The sequence below is a fragment of the Corythoichthys intestinalis genome, chromosome 5 (genome assembly GCF_030265065.1).
Source record: "Corythoichthys intestinalis isolate RoL2023-P3 chromosome 5, ASM3026506v1, whole genome shotgun sequence".
Taxonomy (NCBI): domain Eukaryota; kingdom Metazoa; phylum Chordata; class Actinopteri; order Syngnathiformes; family Syngnathidae; genus Corythoichthys; species Corythoichthys intestinalis.
The window spans coordinates 25199123-25223354 of record NC_080399.1 but is presented as its reverse complement, the minus strand read 5'-3'; the positions used below and the strand labels follow the sequence as shown (position 1 = coordinate 25223354).

General features: G+C 40.2%; 1 protein-coding gene across 7 annotated transcripts in view; it reads left to right on the top strand.

Annotated features, from left to right (window-relative positions):
- otogl (otogelin-like) overlaps positions 1-24232 on the top strand; it is a 63708-nt gene that overhangs the window by 37178 nt on the left and 2298 nt on the right. For 4 of the 7 annotated variants that reach the window (XM_057836669.1, XM_057836666.1, XM_057836665.1 and 1 more), the window contains 24 exons: positions 480-597; positions 670-749; positions 1819-2429; positions 2774-2951; positions 3037-3179; positions 3629-3652; positions 3775-3867; positions 8318-8507; positions 8597-8814; positions 8969-9110; positions 9543-9728; positions 11078-11290; positions 11956-12060; positions 12146-12253; positions 14501-14602; positions 14785-14889; positions 14972-15012; positions 15103-15169; positions 15317-15495; positions 19027-19131; positions 19204-19323; positions 19534-19579; positions 20130-20201; positions 23424-23503. In XM_057836669.1, coding sequence (XP_057692652.1) covers positions 480-597; positions 670-749; positions 1819-2429; positions 2774-2951; positions 3037-3179; positions 3629-3652; positions 3775-3867; positions 8318-8507; positions 8597-8814; positions 8969-9110; positions 9543-9728; positions 11078-11290; positions 11956-12060; positions 12146-12253; positions 14501-14602; positions 14785-14889; positions 14972-15012; positions 15103-15169; positions 15317-15495; positions 19027-19131; positions 19204-19323; positions 19534-19579; positions 20130-20201; positions 23424-23503 — 3326 coding nt within the window. Of the gene's footprint in view, positions 1-479; positions 598-669; positions 750-1818; positions 2430-2773; positions 2952-3036; positions 3180-3628; positions 3653-3774; positions 3868-8317; positions 8508-8596; positions 8815-8968; positions 9137-9542; positions 9729-11077; positions 11291-11955; positions 12061-12145; positions 12254-14500; positions 14603-14784; positions 14890-14971; positions 15013-15102; positions 15170-15316; positions 15496-19026; positions 19132-19203; positions 19324-19533; positions 19580-20129; positions 20202-23423; positions 23504-24232 lie in introns of those variants that run through there. The other 3 variants (XM_057836667.1, XM_057836672.1, XM_057836671.1) reach the window with 2 other exon arrangements.

Here is a 24232-nt window from a genome sequence, read left to right as displayed (position 1 = left end):
ACAAAAAACTTCACATAGTGTGGCCAATGTTTTTTTTCTTCTTTTTTTCTTTTTTTTTTTGGAGGGGGAAAAAAAAAAAAAAAAAAGTAATTATCACCAATTACTTTGCCACGTAACTAAATACTCTTACATTCAGGTAATTGAGTTACTAACGCAATTACTTTTTGGGAGAAGTAATTTGTAACTATAATTAATTACTTTTTTTCAGTAAGATTAACAACACTGGTTTTACTCAAGACCACACACTAGCCAAGACCTCAATATTTGGTCTGAAAACCATAACCGGTCTTCAGTGTTTTAAGATAGGAATGGGTAATTGGTTTATATATGTAGGTATAATTTTTTAGGAAGATACAATGTACAGTACTGTAATTTATTGATGGAAGTGCTTTCACGTTATGACTCACGGGCACCAAAGTGAGGACTATTTACATATTATATGCATCATTATCAACCAATTTGTTCCTCATTTGATGCAGAGACTCGCTTTGTCATCCCCTACCGGATGATGTGTGAGTGGCGCTATCAGGCCTGCGCCAGCCCATGCGTGCGCACTTGCAGTGACCCAGATGCTACACACTGCAACTTCCTGCCTCTGTAAGAGCACTGCCTCTCGTGACACCACACAGGCATATTATACAGGGTTTTTAACAAATTTCTGTGTGTCAGAGTGGAGGGCTGTTTCCCACGATGTCCTAAGAACATGGTCCTAGATGAGATCACTAGCAGATGTGTCTACATAGAGGATTGTAAGTAACGCTTCCTCTAATTTTAAACCCTGTCAGTTTTTGTTTTATGGAAGAGAGCATGACCCAGTTTATAACACGGCACATACAGACATTTAAAAATGCATGCATGTTTTTGGAATGTGGGGATAAGCCTCAGTACAAAGAAAAAAATATTTTTGCTGGAGGGCTTGCAGACTCCACTTAATAAAACCCCTTACATATACTTGAACACCGTTAAAATCCCGGGATTTAAACGGGTATCCCTTATGTGTGAAAGCAATTTTCCGGATCTACTGACACCGAAGATTACGCGGGCATTTACCGGGTCGTGTCGTAGTGTAATGTCCGAGACTTACCCTGGATGCGGAATGTGTGAAAACGAGTCACGGCACGAAGGCTGATGTCGGAAATATCATGGCGGGTCGATCGTCATTTCCTTTCTTCGCAGTAAGACAAAACGCGGTGAACAAACATCACAATTGTCAACATGGCCAAATGGAAGTAGCAAAATTAAAATGAAAACAACAAAATTATATAGCTACTGGATCGTAGAGCCAAGGAAGAGAGTCCATTGTCCATCTTTGGCATTGTGTGGTTTATTTTGTTGGTGATGCCGACCAAAAATGACGTAATGTCCGGGTTATAAAATCGCGCCAGCCGCCCTCCACGCACAGAGAGCGCTGAGTCGCCAACACAGGACAAGTCTGTGAAAGTGTTCCCGGGTTATTCCCGGGACATCTCTCCATGTGTAAAAGCCGTGACACTGGCAAATCCCACGTCACATTACACAGGAATTTATCAGGATACAAGTCTGAAAAGGGGTTAAGGTTCGAAAAGTGATTTTTAACCCAAAACTCTTGTACTCTAAGGAAGATATGAAGGTATATGAGTTTGAATAAAAAATCACAGTGTTGTGATGCAAAGGTGAATGATTTTGTACAGCCATTTAGCCGACCCCCTCTGCCCATTCATCCCCCAAATTTGGAATTTGACTATCTTGTGAATATTGAAATTCATATGCATACCATTTTATCTTTTGCTTTTGAATGTAAAGGAATTCATTAAAACTCTTATGAACTGTCTTTTTTAGGCGTAACTCTTCCCCCGACTCCCACCCCTTTTGCATTCGTGACGCGGCCCGACATTACTACATCGCCACTCACTACACTTTTAACAACGAGGCATGCAAGTATCACAACCACTACAAGTACCACTAGTGTGCTCACTACGTCTTCCACTATCATGAAGCCATCCAGTATTGCCACTACTTTGACTCCATTTCCTCCTGGGATCCCCACCACTACAATTCCCCCCACAAGAACACCCACTAAAACTCCTCCAACACCCTCAACCACTACAACAGAGCCTTCTACATCACCCCTCATTTTTACTCCAACCCCTTCAATTACAACTGTTACTGCACCATTAACACCAGTGCCACCCGTGCCCATGACATCAACGCCTTTTTCCATCATCTCCCCGGGCATCACGACCACAGCAACTCCACCTCAACCCGAGCCTGCTGACACTGCCGCGATCACCCCTGCAGATGCTTCTACGGTTGCTGTGGCAACGTCTGCACCAATTGACACAAGCACCCAACAAGTGATTACAGAAATATTCACGAGTGAGGACATCTCTCCAACAAAAGAGGATGTGTCGACCATATCTCCGTTGTTTATGCCCACAACACCCTGCACTGTAAGTGTTAGCAACAATTTGCACACTGGAGTTGGTTTATTAGGGGACCTCCCATTCAGCTACATAGTAGGCAACATCCCACTCCTGAGTAAAATTTTATTCATTTTTATATCACTACCACTCACTTTTGTATCACCACTCAAATCTCATTTATCCATTTCAAGAGGTACTAAAGTCATAATTGCATAAATATTTGAATGAAAAATCACTTTGTAAACTGAGGATACACAGTAGTTCAATTTGATATTTTTTTTTTTACTAAAAGGAATAAACTATACTATCCTCTATTCTAGTTATTATGTCCGTTCTAATTGTGCCTACTTCAATGCTCTGTTTTCCATCAGCCCCCATATGTGTTCCGAATCAACGAGTGCGCGGATCTCATCTGTTTCAACGGGCAGCTGCTGCTTTATAATGCATCCCTGCATTGCCGCGTAAACACCACCAGACCCCAGTGCAGCCTCCTAGGCCTGCCTGTCCTCATCAACATGGACCCCTGCTGTCCACAGTGGCAGTGCCCTTGTAAGCTGCTGCATTGTCACTCATTGATATATGCTGATATTGCAGCTTTACCAGGATTGATGACCAAAAGGAGTTGTTTTGTCAGGTCGTTGCACCGTGATGTCCGACCTGCGCGTGATCACGTTTGATGGCAACAATGTGGCCTTGTACGATAATGGCTCCTACATCCTGGTTAAGCTGCCGGGAGAAACAATTGTTGGCACAGTAGAGAAATGCCCAACCAGCCAGGTAATAGCTGAATTGATTAGAAGGTACCGAAAGGCAGAGTATGACAGTGTTAAAAATAGTTTGCATTCTTTAATGATTCAACGTTAATGGTAACCATTATTTTTGGTGTCCCGAAAATGGTTGATTATGGAAATATGAGGAATCCACATGATATACATTAAATTGTATTTATTTTTAAATAATGTTTTCAATAAAAAAATTTCCATAATTTTATAGTGTGCTAAAACAGACAAATCTTGCGCTATGGCCCTAAAAATTTAATGGGATTTATAGTTCTAAATATGTGCTATCTTTCTTGATAATTGCTGTAAACAGCATGCATATCGTTTTTTTTTTTTTTTTTTTTTTTTACTGTGACTATACAATTGCTAATATATTCATATTTTAAATACTTTGAATCATGTTTTTTTGCAGCCACTCTGTGTTATGTTTCTTTTTTTAATTTCCAGAGCGTAAACTCAATCAGAAGACCTGTAAGTAACACACACATACACCCCCCCAAACACACACACACACACACACAGCTTGTGTCACTACCACTAAAACGCATATATTTCTCTTTATTACTTTGTGTTTTAATGTTCTTTCCCCACAGAGCGGAACAGGTGGAACATCTGGTCTATGCTTGAAAAAATTAAATATCACCACCTCTTCCGACCGCATCATTATCAATCGACTGGATCGAAAGGTCATCTTCTTTACTTGATTAAGGACATAAGTTTGTTCCTATTGAATAAACCTAATTTACAGGTGTATCATAACGGATTACAATACCACCATCATTTCGAAAGGAATAGCACACATTCATTTAACACACAGAGAAAAAGAAAAAGGCGGAAAACACAGACAAGGCTGAAAAAGCAATTTCTGCTTTTGCATCCTTCTTTAAAATAAACTGCTGTATTGTAAGCCAAAAGAACTGTTGTGTTTGATAGAACAATACATCTATATACTGCCATGCAGTTTCACGGCGCTCAGAATCATTAATTGATGTCTAATATTTAGTTAAAAAAAAAGAAAAACGACTTTAAAAAAATTATTCATTTACACCTTTTAAACTTTTAAACAAATTACGTCACAATGAAAAAAATAGTGTCTGTAAATAGGTCACGGATATCTACCTCATAACTCTCACTTATTGTACTTTTTTTTTTTTTTTTTTTTTTTTTTGTAAGGTCGCATTTTCCCCGATATTTAAGATGATAAATAACTGATCCAACCAAAGTAAAATTGGAAAGAAAAAAAAAAAGTTAAAAGGGTAAATATTTAAAAAAGAAAATCTCGACCGCTCCTTGATGTTTGGGATTTCTGCATCGCGACCCTTGTTATATTACCGTGTTTCACCCATAAAATCTCCAAAAAGTCCAGCTGTGGCCATTCACAGCTGTGTCTTGACACTCGGTGAGACATGCTACATAGAGTTTTTGGATCGAAACAAGGTAAGCACGCGATAATGTCTCGTTAAAATCATTGTGTCTTTATTTATGCTCTCTCATGTTCTCACCTCGAGTTAGGGTTTAGGGGTTTAAAAAAAAAACTTTTTTTTAAAGATGCCCTTCTGTTCAAAATTTTCCTTCCCCCAGAAAATTGAGATTTTAAGCTTTCCAATGATGTATCACAGATGCGTATAGGACAATTTTGAAATTACGCCAAATTAGGGGGCTCAGAGCGGCACTTCAAGTCACCTGAGTGTTTTCTGCCATATTCAATTCAATTTTATTTCTATAGCCCTATATCACAAGGTTGTCTCAGAGGGCTTTACAGAGTCAATTTGATACACAGTCAGATATAGTAGATGAATGAGATGAGTTCATGTCCTTGGCATCCACCATCCTTAGACCCTGAATGGCGCCAAGGAAAAACTCCAAAAACCCAGTAGGAAAAGAGAAACCTTGGGGAGAACCACAGTCAGGAGAGAGCCACTCCCAGGACGGACAGGCTATAGACGCACCTGGATTGATGATGGGTATTAGCAGAAGGAGTTCCAGTTTGTAGAGATGCGGTGGGGTGAGGGAATGTGAGGGGGTCCATCTAGCCAAATGAGACCCGGGGGGCAACGAGGACGTCCATCTGGCCAGGGGTCAGGATAGTCAGGCGGCTGCGGCTGAAAAAGTAGCCCCTCCTCCAGAGGGGATGGGGGAAAGGGGACACTGGGTGACTAGTGATGAAGAGATTAGTCAACTAGATATTAGAATTAGAAAAGAGAAATAAAGTAAAGACAATTGATAGGTAGAGTGAAAAACAGGGGATAGGACTCAGTGGCTGTGCTTCCCCCAGCATTATAGCTCCTAGGGCAGCTTAGACTGAACTGTGAGTCCAGTCTGTTTTCAACTAGCCTGACCATAAGTAGGCCTGTCGCGATAACAAATATTAGTGTGCGATAATTATTCTCATAAATTATTGCGATATGCGATATTATTGCGCCCCCCAATTTTTTTTTAAACCAATTTACAATAACACAGTGAGAATACAGTATACATTAATAGATAAATTCAAAAATACTTTTTAAGAAATCACAACTAAAAACAATAGACCATGCCTCTTAAGTAAAAAAACAACAACAATATTGATACCGCACAGCACCACAGAATAAATAAAATGTGCTTAAAAAAAAAAAAAAGAGAAAAAAAAATTGCACTTAATAACTTAAGCATTTAGGCAAATGAAAACTTTTCCCCGTCATAGCTTCTGCAATGGTGTTCCATATGGATGCAATGATACAGTTAAGTCACGGTTCGGTACGATTTTTGATACGGGGGGTCACGATTTTCGATCCGATTCAATACATTTAATGCTCTGTAAAAAAAAAAAAATAACAATTATATTTTTTGTTTCGTTTTTTTTTTTTTTTTTTTTTTTTTTTTTTGCTGGCGAGCAAAAATTAAATTGCCATCATATAAACATGTATTTTAGTGCATAATATTTACTGTATGTGCTTACTTCTTACTGAACTGAAAAACGTTTGTACAAAAGTGCTGAGAACAATCTTTACTGTTTGTAAAGTGAGGCAAGGCACACTGTTGATTGCTACAGCTTTCTTAGCAGCTAGGTTTACTACATGAGCAAGACATCCTATTTGTGGTCCGAATCCATCTGTGTCACGTACTGAATTAACAATATTTGCAACATTATCTGTAGTCACTGGTATGGAATGATTTGGCCTTCTTAACTTCCATTCAGTCATGACAGTTTAGAATTCATCGATGTGGTATATGGACTACGTGACCCATAATCACTCTGTGCTCACGTAGACAATGGCATGGGACGTAGCACATCTAGTGTGCCATTTCATGATATCTAGTGAGTGCGCGCATTAAAAAAGTTAACAAGCGCCGCTGAAGTCAGGTCTGCTCATTATTACACAACACCAGCATATGACACAGCGCTCTTAATTTCATTCAGCTGTTTATTGTCAAAGCGAGGTTGTTCGTAGCAGCCTAGTCGGTAACAATGTTTTGGCGGACTTCGTTGTAAATATCCGGCGTTGTGCCGAAAAACAGCCACCCGCGTGAAATGTCACTCCTGACGGGAGCGCCCACACGTCAACGACACCGGCGCGCTGTAGATGGTCCACAGTCACTCCGGAACACTGATGCGGCCGGTATACGTTGAACAACAGGATATAATGGGAAAGATTGGCTCCGGCGCTAGTTTTTGCCGGACTTGGAACAAAGATGCATTTTGCGCAGTTGGTAACGAGGAATCCGAACTTTTAACAGCACGTCTGCCGCACGCGCACACGCACGTGCACGCGAGGCGATAAATCGCAGCGGAAAAATTACCGCCTTCATTTTTATATATTGCGCGATAAATGGAATTATTGCATATTGCGACAGGCTTAACCATAAGCTTTGTCAAATAGGAACGTTTTTAGTCTAATCTTAAATGTACAGACTGTGTCAGCCTCTTAAATATAGCTGGAAGCTGATAAGACAGGAGTTTGGTACCTAAAGGCTCCAGCTCCTACTGTACTTTTAGAGCCATATATATACACATATTAAGCCTGAACGATATATCATTTAAACATCGCCATCGCGATGTGCGCATGCGCGATAGTCCCATCGCAAGGACGTGCGATAGTTTTTTTGTTTTTTTTTTCTGATCCACAAACCCTTGATCTGCTTCATTTGCTCGCACAGCCTCTCTCACCCCCTTTCCCAGCTCTCAGTCACTGCGGCACTTGTTTATTAAAGTTAACGATGGCTTTGATCTGGTCAAAGAAGCCGGGCAGCAATCTGTCAATCAAACTGTTTAACTTGTTAAACAGTTTCTGCAAAGGAGCGCGGGCTGGAATGAATGTGTGTGTCTGTGGGGGGAGAATGTGGAGACGTTCGAGACATATAAAATAAATGCCAGAAGTAATTATGAGGAGTTTGTAATTTCTACATGTCACTCCAAGAGTCACAGCCATGTTAGGTAAACAAAAGCATTTAATAAAGCCAAGCATTTTTCTACTACAGTACTTTATTCTTGTTTAAAAATGATTCAGTGGGACAGTTATGTTTAAAACTGATCATAATTATTACATTTAAAGTGCTTAAAAAACATTTATTTAAAAAAAATATATATATACATATATATATATATATTTAAATCATACTTTGGGGGAAAAAAGTGAAGAAAAAAACATGTCTTATATGATGTATCTCTTTCCGGTGCTGGATCTGAATAAATACATTGAGCACACACACACACAAAAAAAAATGGGGGGAGGGGATATGCGCTACTTCGCGGTTTTTCACTTATCGCGGCGGGTTCTGGTCCCTATTAACCGCGAAAAACGATGGAATACTGTACACTGTGGTCATGATGAGTCTTTCCAAAGAGCTATTCAAGTCATCTAGTAAAAATGTCTTTAAAAAAAAAAAAAATATATATATATATATATATATATATATATATATATGTATATATACTGTATATATATTTTTTTTAATATCGCAATATAATATCGCAAACCCCAAAAAAATCACAGCAATAGTTTTTTCCAATATCGTTCAGGCCTAACATATATACGGTATATATACTGTATAACTGTGTTTTGTTGTATTATAGCTCAAGAAATCTGAACATTACATAATATAGTTATTCCCAGTGTAATGCAGTTTTGTGAGATGCCCTGTACCATATATTTTTAGGTAACAGTGAACTACAGGTCACCTCGGCTGCCATTTTCCCTTCACTCTCTTCATGTGGAAGACACTGGCACAATGTATCTTATCAAAACGCCTGCCAACGTCAGCATACAGTGGTATCACAGCACTGGGATTATGGTGCTGCAGTACATCACGCCAACTGAAGCGTCTGTGCTCACTCAAGGCCTGTGCGGTGAGTTTCAGTACAAAAGGCCTGATAGGCATATCAAATAAACACAAAATGACATTTGGAGTTAACCCATTGTCCTCCCATCATGGCAGGTTGCTGCGATGGCAACCCGGACAATGACCTGAGGTTGCCTAATGGCATTGTAGTGAGAGAGGTGGGAGACATGATGCTTTTCCTGCAAGCTTGGAGGGTCCCTACGCCTGATGAAAGCGAGCATACTCGCCGGGTCGGAGACAACTGTACCATAGGGGACTGCTCCATTTGTCTTTACATGCTTCACCAGAGAGCCTTCACGCCATGCCATAGCAAGGTTTGTCCTGTAAAAGGATGCATTTGCCTCTTTTTGAACTAACAGTTTTCCCAATAGTGCAGCACTGTTTGTGAATCACTGTGTTAAAGCCTGACTGCACACCATCACAGTCCCCAATGAAGAGAGGAATATGACATTCTGTCTTGTTTTGCAGGTGCCTCCAAACCAATTTTGTGACATTATGTGGGCAGGCGACCTGCACTACAAGGACCACCAGTGCGACTTCCTGGCAGCGTATGTGGCCGTCTGCTACACACATCAAGTGTGCGTCAGCTGGAGACGACACAATTTCTGCCGTGAGAACACACACACAGATGCAGTGGTACCTTGACCTAAACGGCTTTTTTTTTTTTTTTCCGTTTTAGTATAGATATATACTAAAAAGGCAAGTTGTTGTTGCAAGCCAAAATTTGAGGTACAAGAAAATGTTGTATTTATCAGCTCTCAAATGAGGTGGAAAAAGTGGACCAATGCAACTGACACACATCGAATGCACGGAGTCTACTGTACTTTTTTTTTTTTTCCAAATAACATTAAATGTTTTTTTCTTGATTAAAAACACCTAAATTTGGTGTGGGGTAAGGTTTAATAATAATAACATTTTAATTCATATCAAACGGGAACATATGTTTGATTTATGAGTAAATTGATTTACAAGCTTGGTTAGTAGTACTACTAGTAACACAGGAGTACTACTATGCCCACAAAGCTGATCATACCTCCCACAGCTCTTCGGTGCCCCCCTGGAAAGGAGTACCAACCTTGCGTGAACACCTGCACCAGCCTCACCTGCCTAAACAGGGACTACTACAAGGAGACCGCCTGCCCCTTCATCCGAGAGGAATGTGTGTGCCGCAGCGGGACCCTCTTGCATCGTGCCGATTCCCCACACTGCGTGACTGAGGATCGCTGCGGTAAGTCGCAGTGGCAGACACAATCATCTTTCTGTCATCTTGGGGAAAAATTGATTTGTGAGCAGCCGTGTGGACAGGCTTTTAGTCTGTTGACGGCTGCCTTACAAGAGCAGAAAATGCAAGCACAAAAAAAAGTTCGCATGAACTCTATATAGTAGGGTTGTTCCGATCGTTTTTTTGCTCCCGATGGTTTTAGTTTGAATATCTGCCGATCCCGATATTTCCCGATCCGATTGCTTTTTTTTTTGCTCCCGATTCAATTCCAATCATTCCCGATAATTTTTCCCGATCATATACATTTTGGCAATGCATTAAGAAAAAAATGAATAAAACTCGGACGAATATATACATTCAACTTACAGTACATAAGTACTCTATTTGTTTATTATGACAATAAATCCTCAAGATGGCATTTACATTATTAACATTCTTTCTGTGAGAGGGATCCACGGATAGAAAGACTTGTAATTCTTAAAGGATAAATTAGACTTTGTATATTGTGACTAAATATTGCCATCTAGTGTATTTGTTGAGCTTTCAGTATATGATACTGCAGCCATTTAACTTCTGCCCAAATGCATGATGGGAAGTTCAACCATGACTGTGCGTAGGGGCACCAATTGATATATCTTCTCTGCGTTGGGAAAAAACATAGGGTGTTAAGAAAATGATCAACTACTACCTTTCCTCCCTCCATTGCCTCCCACGTTATTTTTAATTGCTGAGAGAGATATTGTAAGGCTTTAGCCACATAAAAAATAGCTCCAAAGGCTGTCAAAATTCTCTCTACTCATTATACGCTGCCTTTAGCGCTATCTATAGGTAAAACGGCGTCTTTATAGATTGAACGCGACAATGTGTGAGTGGGTCGTGCAGCGCATGCGTTAATTATTTAACGTGATTAATTTTTAAAAAATTAATTACCACCGTCAACGCAATAAATTTGATAGCCCTACTTTAAGCCAAAACTACTCTGGATGAGTGTAAGACATTTTGTCTGTAACGTTAAATGCAATTAGAAAACGATTTAATTAAAACAAAATATATATTAAAAAAAGGCATGTCCGATATTTTTTTGCCGATTCCGATACTTTGAAAATGACGTGATCGGACCCGATTGATCGGCAGATTTTCATATCTCCACCATAATTACAGCATCATTAAAAAAAAAATAAAACAAAACCAGTGCAATGCCTGTCCGGTATTAACAATTTTTGTGAAGTCAGAAAAGTTTTTGAGACAGTGGTGCTGATTTCAAATTGTTTTTTGTTTTTTTTAATTCATCCAAAATTTATTAAATTATGGAAGACCACCTTGCTGATCTGTGAAGTAGCTTCTGATTTCCATAGCATGCACAGACAACGAAGGCAGGCCCCGGGCATCCGGCGAGGTGTGGAACGGCTCCACTCAAAGCTGCTGCCTTTATAAGTGCATAGAAAATGGCTCAGTGATCGCTGTGGAACCCGACTGCGGCTTTATCCCGACGCCGATATGCGAGAGGCATGGAGAGTATGTGCTGGATGTTCTGGAGGAAGGTGCCTGTTGTCCCAAGAAGATCTGTGGTATGTTTAGCTCATTAGCTGTGCTTGATATTGTTAGAGGTTCAATCCAATTTAGCGGGGAGGCCGGCCCTCCCAGTTTTAAATGTTCATTACCATCATTGGCAGCCAATGAGTTCAGTTATTCAACAGTGTGCGATAAAGGCAACCCATGGTTTTGTCCCTACCTTAAGTTTTTAGGGCATGGTTTGCTACATTTTTGGTATTTCGTGCAAACAGATTCTGTTAATATATGTCTTTATTTTACTTGTCAGCAATGCAATTTGTTGTGTACAAAATCCTGCTATTTATTTCGAGTTCGTAATTTATTTCAAGTTTACTAATATTTAAACACAAAACTCAACAAATGGTAAAATTCCTCTTGTCTAGACTATTTGTATACATGTGAAAACACAGAACACAAAAAAAATACCAATAAAACTTAATCATGCTGATGATGTCTTTAATAAGCCTAGCGTGTTTGGTTATTTACCTGTGGGAGGAATCAAGGGTACCCGCAGTTAACTAACATGTATCAGAAAGCTGACATGTTGACCTTTATTCCACTGTGTTGGATGGTGTTACTTAACAGCTTGAAATTTAATCAGTAATTGGTTTCATTCCTAAACCAAGTGTTCAGAGATTTTCAGTTTCTATGAACAAACAACTCATCATGTTCTTCCACCCAGACTGCAACATGACCATATGTGACATCGAAGCACCAGCTTGTGAAGAAGGCGACCGGCTGGTGATTGGTTATAGTGCACTCTCCTGCTGCCCTGAGTACAGATGCGGTGAGAACAAGCACTGCCATCCAGAAGCTTTTCTTTAATATGTTTTCCTTTACACTGACACTGTGTTGTTGCCCATCTCCGTCAGAATGTGACCCTGCAGCTTGCCCGTCTGCACCTTCTCCCAGCTGTAGGGAGGACCAGTTTTTAGTGGAGATTCGAGAGGAGAAACGGTGCTGCTATTCTCACCTCTGTGGTAGGTCAGAGATACTGTATTTTAAACCCCCAAAGAGACATGCATTATTTTTCAACCATATAAAACAGCCACCTAAAAAAAAAATCCCAATAAAATAAACTGCGTGCCCATAAAGACAATAAAAGATGGTGGAGGCAAAAGTCTTTCAATATCATAGTGTGTTAGAAAGTGTAGATTTACATGAAAGTTAAAGTGATATTCACTCAGCCTAGCTGATCAAGTCATGTTGGAAACCACTCAGGTTGGGAGTGATTTATGGACAAGTAAATCAGCCACAAACAAATGTACACACGCAAAAGCTAACTACCGTATTTTTCGGACTACAAGTAGCACCAGCCATAAAATGCCCAACGAAGAGAAAAAAAACATATACGAGTCGCACCGGAGTATACGTCGCATTTTGGGGGGAAATTTACTTGATAAAATCCAACACATAGAACAGACATGTCATCTTGAAAGGCAATTTGATATAAAAATACAATAGAGAACAGGTATTGTGTATTCTGCTCGTCATGTTCAGTTGTTGGGCCTCCTTTGAAGCCATTTCCATAGCCACACTTACATCAAAGGCTTTCTTTAATGTCAGTCCACTTTCTGAGAGTAACCTCTTTAATGTTGCTTCATTTCTCAGTCCACATACCAATCTGTCTCTTAATGTGTCTTCTAAAACATCACCAAATTCACAATGTTCAGCCAGCTTCCGCAGCGCCGCTACGAACATAGTGACAGATTCCCCCTCTTCCTGATTTTTTCCTGTGAAATCGAAATCTCTCGGCAATCACAAGCGGCTTGGGTGAAAAATGTCCATTAAGAGTTTCCACGATTTCCCTGTACGTTTTACTACCAGGTTTATCGGGTTGAAGCAAGTTTCTCAGTAAATTGAACGTCTTCGACCCGATAACACTCAAAAACGTGGGCACAACTTTCTCTTCCGCTATTTCGTTAGCTTCCACGAAATAGCCAAACCGCTCCGTGTCCGAGCTCCACTGTTCCATAAGCTCATCAAAATGACCAACAGAGCCGATAACTCCAGCCATAGTGCCTGGTTATACAGCACCTTCACGCTCCTTTTGAAATCTCTGCTCGCCCTCCTCCCCATGAAGTCACGACGTGGAAGCTGAGGTCGGCGTCATCTGTCCCCTGGAGCACCGCGACCCGCAGCAACTCCAAAAACAGCACGTCCGAGCTGACGCAGGTCCAGACGTCCTCGTCGCCACTTTTGTTATGTACTTCCTTAATCTAAGTACATGTAAGGCCGAGACTTGAGTGGAACAACAGTTCTTTATTCAGTGTGCTTCTCAGCATATACAGTGGGGAGAACAAGTATTTGATACACTGCCAATGGGTTTTCCCATTGGCAGTATATCAAATACTTGTTCTCCCCACTGTATGTCACAGAGACATCACAGAGATTCCTTTTATACTGTAATACCACACACACAGGAAGTGCACACTATGGCAACAGCAGTGTGACATAAATATGTCACAGAAAACACACAACAACAACAACAGAAAAGATGATACACACAGGCGTTGCCTCTGTAGAGATATTTTACAAGCATAAACAGTGAACGTAGGTTCACAGCAGTGTTTCTCTCTTGTTAACTCGCCTACTCAGACAGCGTACGTAGCTGTCGGTCTTCTTCTGGCGTGTGAGCGCTCTTCACGTAAACAAGTGCAAGTCCGCCCTCACGTGGTCGTGACAGCGCCACAAACTACAAGCATGCATTTCAATATAAAAAAGTCAATAATACAATTGAACACACATTGCCAAAGGCAGGACGCAAACGTGGCCATAGCTATTAAGTTATTAAAATAACTATAGCATAAAAAACATGCTAACAAGTTTACCAAACCATCAGTGTCACTCCAAAACACCAACATAACATGTGAAATGATATCATAATGTGTTAATAATTTCACACATAAGTCGCTCCTGAGTATAAGTCGCACCCCCAGCCAGACTTCGAAAAAAAACTGCGACTTATAGTCCGAAAAATACGGTGTTCGTGTAGAGGTAATATTATCTTTCAGTTCCATTGACGATAGTAGACATCCAATCATGTAACTCTTTTTTCCGTTTGCTGTGAATGTAAATTAGTTTGTAACTAGTAAACATCCAATACATTTGAAATGGGAAGACTAGCAGGGATTGAATATCATGTCTTATTTATGGAGTACTGTGACTGTTTACTATGAACACCTCCATCAACTGAAGGGCTATAATGGTATGTTTTGCATGCGCAGTGTGTGAATCATGCATGGAGCCTGTTCCAGTCTGCTCGCATGCAGAAATCCTGGCTGTGGTTCTGAGCACCACCAACAGCTGCTGTCCACAGTACCACTGTGGTGAGTGGGACTGTCGTATCACATAATAATGGGCATTATTTTAGCTTTTGTTTTTATCTTTGCTATAGGTGTTCTAAACTTTAGTGAAGACTCAATATATTAACCTGCAAAATCACATCTTTTATCGGTGTTCTCTCTATATTAAGAGCTTTAAATTGTTTCATCTTTCCTGTCTGTTAAAGTGTGTGACATCAACAAGTGTCCTGAGTCCTCTGTGATCTGTGCACCAGGTCTTACGGTGGTCAAAACCACTGTACCAGGCAATTGCTGTCCGCAGCAGCATTGTGGTATATTGATACATTAGATTCAAGTAAGTTTTTTTTTCCCCTGAAACCTCAAGCACTATGCTTTTGCCTCTGTCCCTCCCAGAATGTCAATGTGAGGACAGTGCTCTCCAAGTGTGCCAGCTTGTAAGTAAGCTGCATTAAAACTCTAAAGCAGGGTTTTGTTCACACCAAGACAGCAGAATCGCTTTAGTGAGGGCTTTTATCTTCTCTCAGGGGGAGGTTCTATTCGAGGTCCCAGACATCAGCAACAGCGACTGTGGCTGTCCTCGACACGTGTGCCGTATGTGGAATTCAAGCATGAAGAAACACGCTGGGGTGTCAGTCCATCCAGGGCTTTCTGGCACCCCACTCATATGCCAAGAAAGTGTTTTTGCTCTTCCATTGTGGTGTAATTATTGATTCGATGCGCTTTTGTGCTTGCCTTTAGAGAAAGCAGAGGTGTGCCTTTACCTAGGGGTGACTGTGCTCGGACCGGGCCAATCCCTTGTTCAGTACTTTGAGGCGGAGATTTGTTCTACTGTCCACTGCTTGCATCACGAAGACCCCAACACTGGCTTCTACGCCATGGAAATCATCTCAGTCAACTGTTCCCAGCAATGTGAACCTGTATGTATGCTACATATTTAGTGCATTTTCATATAACAACTTTAGCCTTAAAGTGCCTACGTATGACAGCAAAAAGGATGTTTATTTCATATTTCACGCAGTATTTTATGCCCCTGAATGAAATGGACCGCCTGGATGTGTGTAGTGCTGCAACGAATTATCGATTAACTCGAGTAGGGCTGCAGCAATCGAATATTTTAGTAATCGAGTAATCGACTGAAAATTCTATCGATTAATCGAGTAATCGGATAAAACATTTCTTTTAGGTAAAGAGCAATTATAAATATACATGAAAAAAAAAGACATTTAATTCAATATTGAACCATTTTCAGTCAATCAATGTCTTTATTTTCGATGTACATTGTTGAAAACAGCCAACAATTGCATATCAAATGCGACTAGAAAAAAAATTCACTGCTTTCACTCAAAAAACTTGTAGATCTTATTAAAAAAAACAAAAAAACATATTTCTTACCTAAAAATGTAATTACGCTTGATAACACACATCACTTGAAAACTATGTGTTTTTCCCACGTGTTTCAATATAATTTCCATTTGTGTAAAGCTATTTTTAAGTTCTAGTTAAGTTTTAAGTTCGTCTAAACTGTAAGTACTGATAGGATTTTGAGTTTATGCAGTGTTCAAAATAAATGCATGATACCTGCTGTATTGGAGCACATTAGGGACCAGTGCTACTTGGTGTTTTATTCAGCAATGACTACTGAGCTAAAACTGACAGTTAGCTTTATTATATTTTAATTTTACACCCTCATCACTCTACAGCGCTGTGTTTTTACAGATTAAATAAAGCCTGTATGTAAGACTTGTTAGCCACGCATCGTCAGTGGTCATAATCAATAGAAACCTAGCCCTCCGAAGGGCTAACGTTACGTGAGCGAGTGACAGTAACGTTATATTTATTAGCGATGAGAAGTCTACTGCTTAAAGATGGCGGCTGTTTACTAACGCTGCCCGGACGCGGCCGAGTCTGTCATTTCGCATCTAGTCCTAAATGCATGCGATATCTATGAGACGCATCGGACACTACCTCCTACCACACTAGCATCATGCGGGCATAGTTTTTAGCAACGTCGGCGTAGTTTGTAGCGGCTGTCAGCTGCGGTATTTTTTTTTTTTTTAATTGCTTCTTCCTCTACGCACGTGACGTCAGCGCGTTGTCCCGCATTAAAAGTAGTCCGGGCAATACGTGATGCTTAGAGCTGGCAAAATTAAACGATTCCTCGAGGTGAATAAAATTACCGGATCAGTTTATAAATTCAAGGTACTCGAGTTGCTCGAGTATTCGTTTCAGCTCTAAACTCGAGTATTCAATTAGAAAAAAATATTAGAATTAAATTTGGCTGCCTCAAGTATTCGTTTAATTAAAGTGGCATTATAATGGTTTGCCTTTAGTTTTATTGATTTGGGTTGATACACTGCCCTCTAGTCTGCCTCGTTTCACATGGCTGAACCAACCTGCTCCCTGTTAAGACCAACATAAGCTAAGTTTTGTTTGCGCTCATGTTTTTAATAATGCATTCGTAATTTAGTTTAAGGGTATATTTAGCCGTTTTTTTGTGGGAATATGTGTTCGAACTATTTAAGAGCGTTGTTAAAAATAGTTGGCATTTCATAGCATTTAAACTAGCGGACTTTTGCTATGCAAGTTAGCCAATTTTTCTTTGTTGTACATATATCCTCTTTTTTTTTTTTTTTTTTAATACCGTTTGAGGCTCAGGACAGGTATTTTACTTTATTATGTTCCTTACCTGATTACTCGATTATTCGATTATTATAGTTCATCGATTAATCGACTACTAAAATAATCGATAGCTGCAGGCCTAGATGTGTAGAAGCGATCAATATATTTATTGAATATTTTGAATCCCGCGCCATGAAAATCTGACTGAGTGACTTCCTGGATTTACTAAGAATGCGAATGTGACATCAGCGGGGTAAACATCTTCAGCATACAGATAATACTACTGTATGCAGAACGACTGCGGATTCAGCTAATTTTGCGGATTGTTTCGTTTATTTTTCGCATCATGCCAGCCCAGTGTGCTGCAGGCTTTTGTGGCTGCACCAGGGAGAGGCGTGTGAGCCTTTTTGGCTTTAAAAAAAATTCCCGTTTACCGCGGATAATGGCCAAAACAAGTCCAACAACTGTGGGGCTATTATGAGGTAAGCTACGTGTTTTATATTATTTCAAATACTGGGATCACAGCACAGGTTTTAATAAGGAGGTGGCTTGCTTTTTGTGGGTGAACTGAAAATACTCCCTGTCCACCGAGAAGGCCACACAGCCACACAATGGTCGCCGGCCGATAAAGGCGTGCCCGCCGAGAATGCGCTTTTCTCAGTTTGGCCACGAGCAGCACCTTGCTCCGACGTCGGCCAATTAGGCTAGCCGATCCAGCCCGCTCAGTCCTATTCACGTGTCCGCCGAGAATGCGCTTTCCTCGGCTTGGCCACGAGCAGCACCCCGCGCCGACATCGGCCGGTTCGGCTGGCCGATCCAGCCCGCCCGGTCCTATTCGCGTGCCCACCGAGAATGCGCTTTCCTCGGCTTGGCCACGAGCAGCACCCCTCTCCTACGTCAGCAGATGTATCCACTGAAAACGGGCTATTTTCAGCGTTCATGGCTGCAGCAAAGCTCTTTTCTCTGTTTCCGAAGCCGGGGCAGGGAAATGACAAAAGTCAGACTAGCTCCGGTTGCATAAAATACCGTTCGGGAGAAGAAGAAGTTGCAAGTTTTGACCATTATGCAGTAATTTTGCCCTGTCGTACTGAATAAATGCATTTTTAATATTTCATAAGCCATTCAGTACAAGACTGTTATTTGTCATGACCATACCCTTTATTTAGTTATTAGGAAAAATACTTAAATAAAAAGAATATCCTATAAAAATATTGGAGTAGAGAGATTGAAACATTGATGACATTTTGCTTCTCTCTGTCGTATTTTCCTCGTTTTGAATCTTCCCCCTCAATGGGCTGAATTCTAAATCAGATGAAATCGTGACCCTGCCGACGTCATCGTCCAGCTGGGGACGCTAGAGCACTATTATGACAGGCGGGTGTAAACGGCAAATTAAAACACTAATTTCTCGTCATCTGCGCTTTACCAAATTGTTGTATATAGTCGAATCGGCTCAAAATATGATTCTAATTCACGTAATAATGCTATTTAAGATTTTTTTATGCTGTCACGGGCACTTTAAAGTGTACATGGACATGTAAACAATGACTTGTCATAGGTGCATTGTGCCATATGGCCTGTAAGCTCCTAGAAAATTAATTGCTATGATGAACATTGAGCAGGTTTAAGACATAACTTTGTCACCAGGCAGTTTTAACAAGCAGATTTGAGAGAAAAAGTCTTAAAATACCCAACACCAGGGCAATCTTGAGAGACATATGACAATCAGGCCTTTGTTGAATTTGTTGAAAATGATCAAATATTTAGACCAATTGTCGACATTAGCGAACACCACCTACAGTATGTACTGTCCTCTTCTGTCTCGACAGAACCAGATATACGTTTCATCTACTGACCCTCAGGTGTGCTGCGGCTCCTGTAAAAACATCTCCTGCATATTTACCAATGACAACGGGACCAGCGAGCTATTTGCTGTGAGAGCAAATAAAAACTCATTTTTTTCTAAAAGTGGAGCTGAATGGAATGTTGTGTTTGTGCGTGCACAGGTAGGGAGTTCCTGGGTGGAGAACTGTACGCGTTACGACTGCATGGAGACGGCTGTTGGAGCAGTGGTGCTGGCCTCTGGCGTTGTATGCCCGCCTTTCAATCACACACAATGCATTCAGGTTGGGGACAACGACAAAGATCTTTTTGAGACAATTATAGTGAAAATTAACAATTGACATTATTTACATTATACATTTCATTCATTCATAGATACATTTAATTAATTTGCAGTCAACATGTGTTGGCCTTCTGAGCTGGCACACCTTGTTGTAATTAATATAATATTATCAGAACATAAAATATAAGTGAGAAATGTTCTCTACTTGCAGAATGGTGGTGTGGTTCAGACCTATGTTGACGGCTGCTGCAGGACATGTGAGTCTCTGTGTTTAATCATGCTTGAGAAGGGTGAGCGCCTTGTTGCCTGACAGCAAATGGGTTTATTGGCTGAATTTTTGTGGGAGGGTGCGTGGCCCTACTGCAGCAATTGGCGAGCAAATCCTGACGCTTGGCCTGTTTTCCATTTCCCCACAACCTGAGGCTTTTGTCTGTTGATCGACAGCCGGAAAACCTGAAACTTGTAATTACGTCTGCATCAATACCATAATGGTATGCTCTGAATGATTGGAAGTAGATTGCTTCTTCACCTCACCGCTTGCCTGCTTTGACCTTGCAGTTGCTCCACGGCGAGGATGAAAACTGGCGCAGAGGTTCTCGTCTTTGCATTATTTTAACGCATTTTGTAATCTGGGTTGCTTTTGGTGTGGAAGAGGGAGCAAAATGTACGTGCATGTTGGCTGTGGACCTGTGACCTCTTTGTGTTGTTTCTGTGCCATGTTGACTTCTTAAAGGTTTTTCTTTTTTGGTACTGATTTTTGTGTTTTCCCGGCGCTTTCTTTCTTTGCTGTCCTGACGATGCTACCAGGTGCTGGAGTGGGTGTCTTACCCTTTACCGTTAATCCCGTAACCCCCACTGGTAGTACTAACTGTGACACAGGTATGTGCAGCTTGATATTAGATGATGAGGCCTGATCCATTTGATTGACTTGCCAACTTCTCACATTCAATCTTAACCAAGAGCATTCTGAGCTCTCTACCAATAAATGCCTGCTGCTGGGCAACAAAGCAACCAGCTCAATAGTTTCAAATAACGTGTGTGTGTGTGTGTTTATGTTTATTTGTACAATCCATCATCATTTGGTCGATGATAATAATTTAAAGATGACCGTCGGAAACATTCATTAACTGTGCTCCTTTTAACTCAACAATATTCAAGATTTGAGTCCTATTTTTTTTTTTTTTTTTTAATCTTTATTTTATCAGGCAGTCTCATTGAGATTAATATCTCTTTTACAAGAGAGGCCTGAGCACAAAGAAACATTCACAAATATCAAACAACACAAAATACACTAACGGAAACAGTTACAATAATCAGTAAAAACATCAGACGAAAGAGATTTAAAATCACCAAGATGAATGATTGACTGTAGTTTAAGAGTGGTTTGCAATCCGTTCTATTTAAGAGGAGCATAGCAGCTAAAGCCAGTTCTGCCAACATTATTGCGAGTGGATGGACTTTTTAGGGTTAAGTAGTTGGATGATGGTGTTTTGTAGTTACTGGATTTGAATGACAGGAGAGATGTGAGGTAGTTCGGAAGTTTGCACAGTAAAGCCTTATAAATGAATAACATGATATGGATATTTCTTCTTGACTGTAGTGAAGACCAACCAACGTTATGATAAAGGGTACAATGATGAGTGTAGAAATTGTCATGGTGATGAAACGCAGTGCACTGTGATAGACCGGGTTTAACTGTTGAAGAGTTGATGGAGTTGCATGACAGTACAGGATGTCCCCATAATCAAGAACAGAAATAAAAGAAGATAATACAATGGTTTTTCAGTTAGAAGTTGACAGCCTTTGATTCTATACAGGAAGCTAAGTTTAAATTTAAATTTACGGATTAGATGATGAATATGAGTTTTGAATGATAAATTACTGTCAATCCAAATTCATAAGTATTTGTATGAATCAGTAAGAGTAATTTGAGTACCATTTAGGGATTTGATTCCGGGTAAGTCATTGTCAGTAATAGTGGAAGTGGAGAAAACCATGTATTTAGTTTTTTCATAATTTAAAACTAAGCTTACAAATATCTCTTCATAATCACAGATACCAAATAATACACAATTAATTAACAATTAAATATTAATACACAATGATGTGCAACAGTTTTCTATTTTATATTGATTTATGTTTGAGTTTGAAAATTTTGAAAAGCGATGGCGGATGTGATGTCACAACATAGTTTAGTTTCATAAAGTGTAATTCACAGTCAAGAGTCGTTTTATGTTTGTGTCTTCATGGGCTTTGACCCAATTTCGTTGGTTAGTCTCCATGTAAACTTCTGAGTGTGAGTAATACAGTGGGGCAACCACTAATTGTGCAAGTTCTCCCACTTGAAAATATTAGAGAGGCCTGTAATTGTCAACATGGGTTAACCTCAAGCATGAGAGACAGAATGTGGAGAAGGGAAAAAAAGAAAAAGAAAAAAAACCAACAGAAAATTACATTGTTAGATTTTTAAAGAATTTATTTGCAAATCATTGAGGAAAAGAAGTATTTGGTCAATACCAAAAGCTCATTTCAATAATTTGTTATGTACCCTTTGTTGGCAATAACGGAGGCCAAACATTTTCTGTAACTCTTCACAAGTTTTTCACACACTGTTGCTGATATTTTTGGCCCATTCCTCCATGCAGATCTCCTCTAGAGCAGTAATGTTTTGGGGCTGTCGTTGAACAACACAGACTTTCAACTCCCTCCACAGATTTTCTATGGGGTTGAGATCTGGAGACTGGCTAGGCCACTCCAGGACCTTAAAATGCTTCCTTCGAAACCACTCCTTTGTTGCCCTGGCTGTGTGTTTGGGATCATTGTCATGCTGAAAGACCCAGCCACGTCTCATCTTCAATGCCCTTGCTGATGGAGGAGAGTTTAACTCAAAATCTTTCGATACATGGCTCCATTCATTCTTTCCTTTACACAGATCAGTCGTCCCGGTCCCTTTGCAGAAAAACAGCCCTAAAGCATGATGTTTCCACTCCCATGCTTCACAGTGGGTATGGTGTTCTTCGGATGCAATTCAGTATTCTTTCTCCTCCAAACACGAGAACCTGTGTTTCTACCAAAAAGTTCTATTTTGGTTTCATCTGACCATAACACATTCTCACAGTCCTCCTCTGGATCTTCCAAATGCTCTCTAGCGAACCGCAGACGGGCCTGGACGTGTACTTTCTTCAGCAGGGGGACACGTCTGGCAGTGCAGGATTTGAGTCCCTGGCGGCGCATTGTGTCACTGATAGTAGTCTTTGTTACTGTGGTCCCAGCTCTCTGTAGGTCATTCACTAGGTCCCCCCGTGTGGTTCTGGGATTTTTGCTCACCGTTCTTGTTATCATTTTGACGCCACGGGGCTGGATCTTGCATGGAGCCCCAGATCGTGGCAGAATATCAGTGGTCTTGTATGTCTTCCATTTTCTAATAATTTCTCCCACAGTTGATTTCTTTACACCAAGCGTTTTATCTATTGCAGATTCAGTCTTCCCAGCCTGGTGCAGGTCTACAATTTTGTCTCTGGTGTCCTCCGACAGCTCTTTGGTCTTGGCCATAGTGGAGTTTGGAGTGTGACTGACTGATGTTGTGGACAGGTGTCTTTTATACCGATAATGAGTTAAAACAGGTGCCATTAATACATGTAAGGAGTGGAGCCTCGTTAGACCTCGTTAGAAGAAGTGAGACCTCTTTGACAGCTAGAAATCTTGCTTGTTTGTAGGTGACCAAATACTTATTTTCAACTCTAATTTGGAAATAAATTATTTAAAAATCAAACAATGTGATTTTCTGTTTTTTTTTTCACATTCTGTCTCTCATGGTTGAGGTTTACCCATGTTGACAACTACAGGCCTCTCTAATCTTTTCAAGTAGGAGAACTTGCACAATTGGTGGTTGACTAAATACTTATTTGCCCCACTGTAGTCTATCTAGCACTACTCGTCTAGCCTGCTACTTTTTGGATCGAATGCTTGTCCCATTTATTAAGTCCCTGAAAGTTTAGGAACGGCTTTTGTATCAGATGACAACACACTGCGCAATTGTACTGAATTATTTGCATGTTATTGATTCATCCAACTTCTGTATGTTTTGTGACATGAATACAGGTAAAGAGGATGGTAAGACATGCAAGCGAGTGGCTATCCGGACCACAATACGTAAAGATGACTGCAGGAGCCACACACCGGTAAGTTAACCCACACGACCATGCTGATTATATTGCAGATTTTTGTCTGTTGTGGAAATGCTTTATGGGAAAGAAAAACAATGGTCACCAATGCATTTTTCAGGGGGCTTTTGGGGGTGGGGGGGTTTACACAAAATAGTAAAAAAGAAAAAAAAGCAAATTATACACAAGTAAGAGTAGAGTCATCTAAAAAATGTACTGAAAAAACAAGTAAAAAAAAATTCTGTGAAAAGAATACACAAGTAATGAGTAACATTGTGAGTAACAGCTCACAATGCCCGATTTCTCTTGAAACAGTGGTATATTTTTTTTCTCGGCACAACGGCATCAATCTGAAATGTTATTATTAGGGCTGTCAAAATTATCGCGTTAACGGGCGGTAATTAATTTTTTAAATTAATCACGTTAAAATATTTGACGCAATTAACGCACATGCCCCGCTCAGACAGATTTAAATGACAGTACAGTGAACTGCCCACTTGTTAATTGTGTTTTATGGAGTTTTGCTGCCCTCTGATGGCGCTTGGGCGCGACTGATTTTATAGGCTTCAGCACCCATGAGCATTGTGTAAGTAATTATTGACATCAACAATGGCGGGCAACTAGTTTATTTTTTTTATTGAAAATTTTACAAATGTTATTAAAACGAAAACATTAAGAGGGGTTTTAATATAAAATTTCTATAACTTGTACTAACATTTATCCTTTAAGAACTACAAGTCTTTCTAT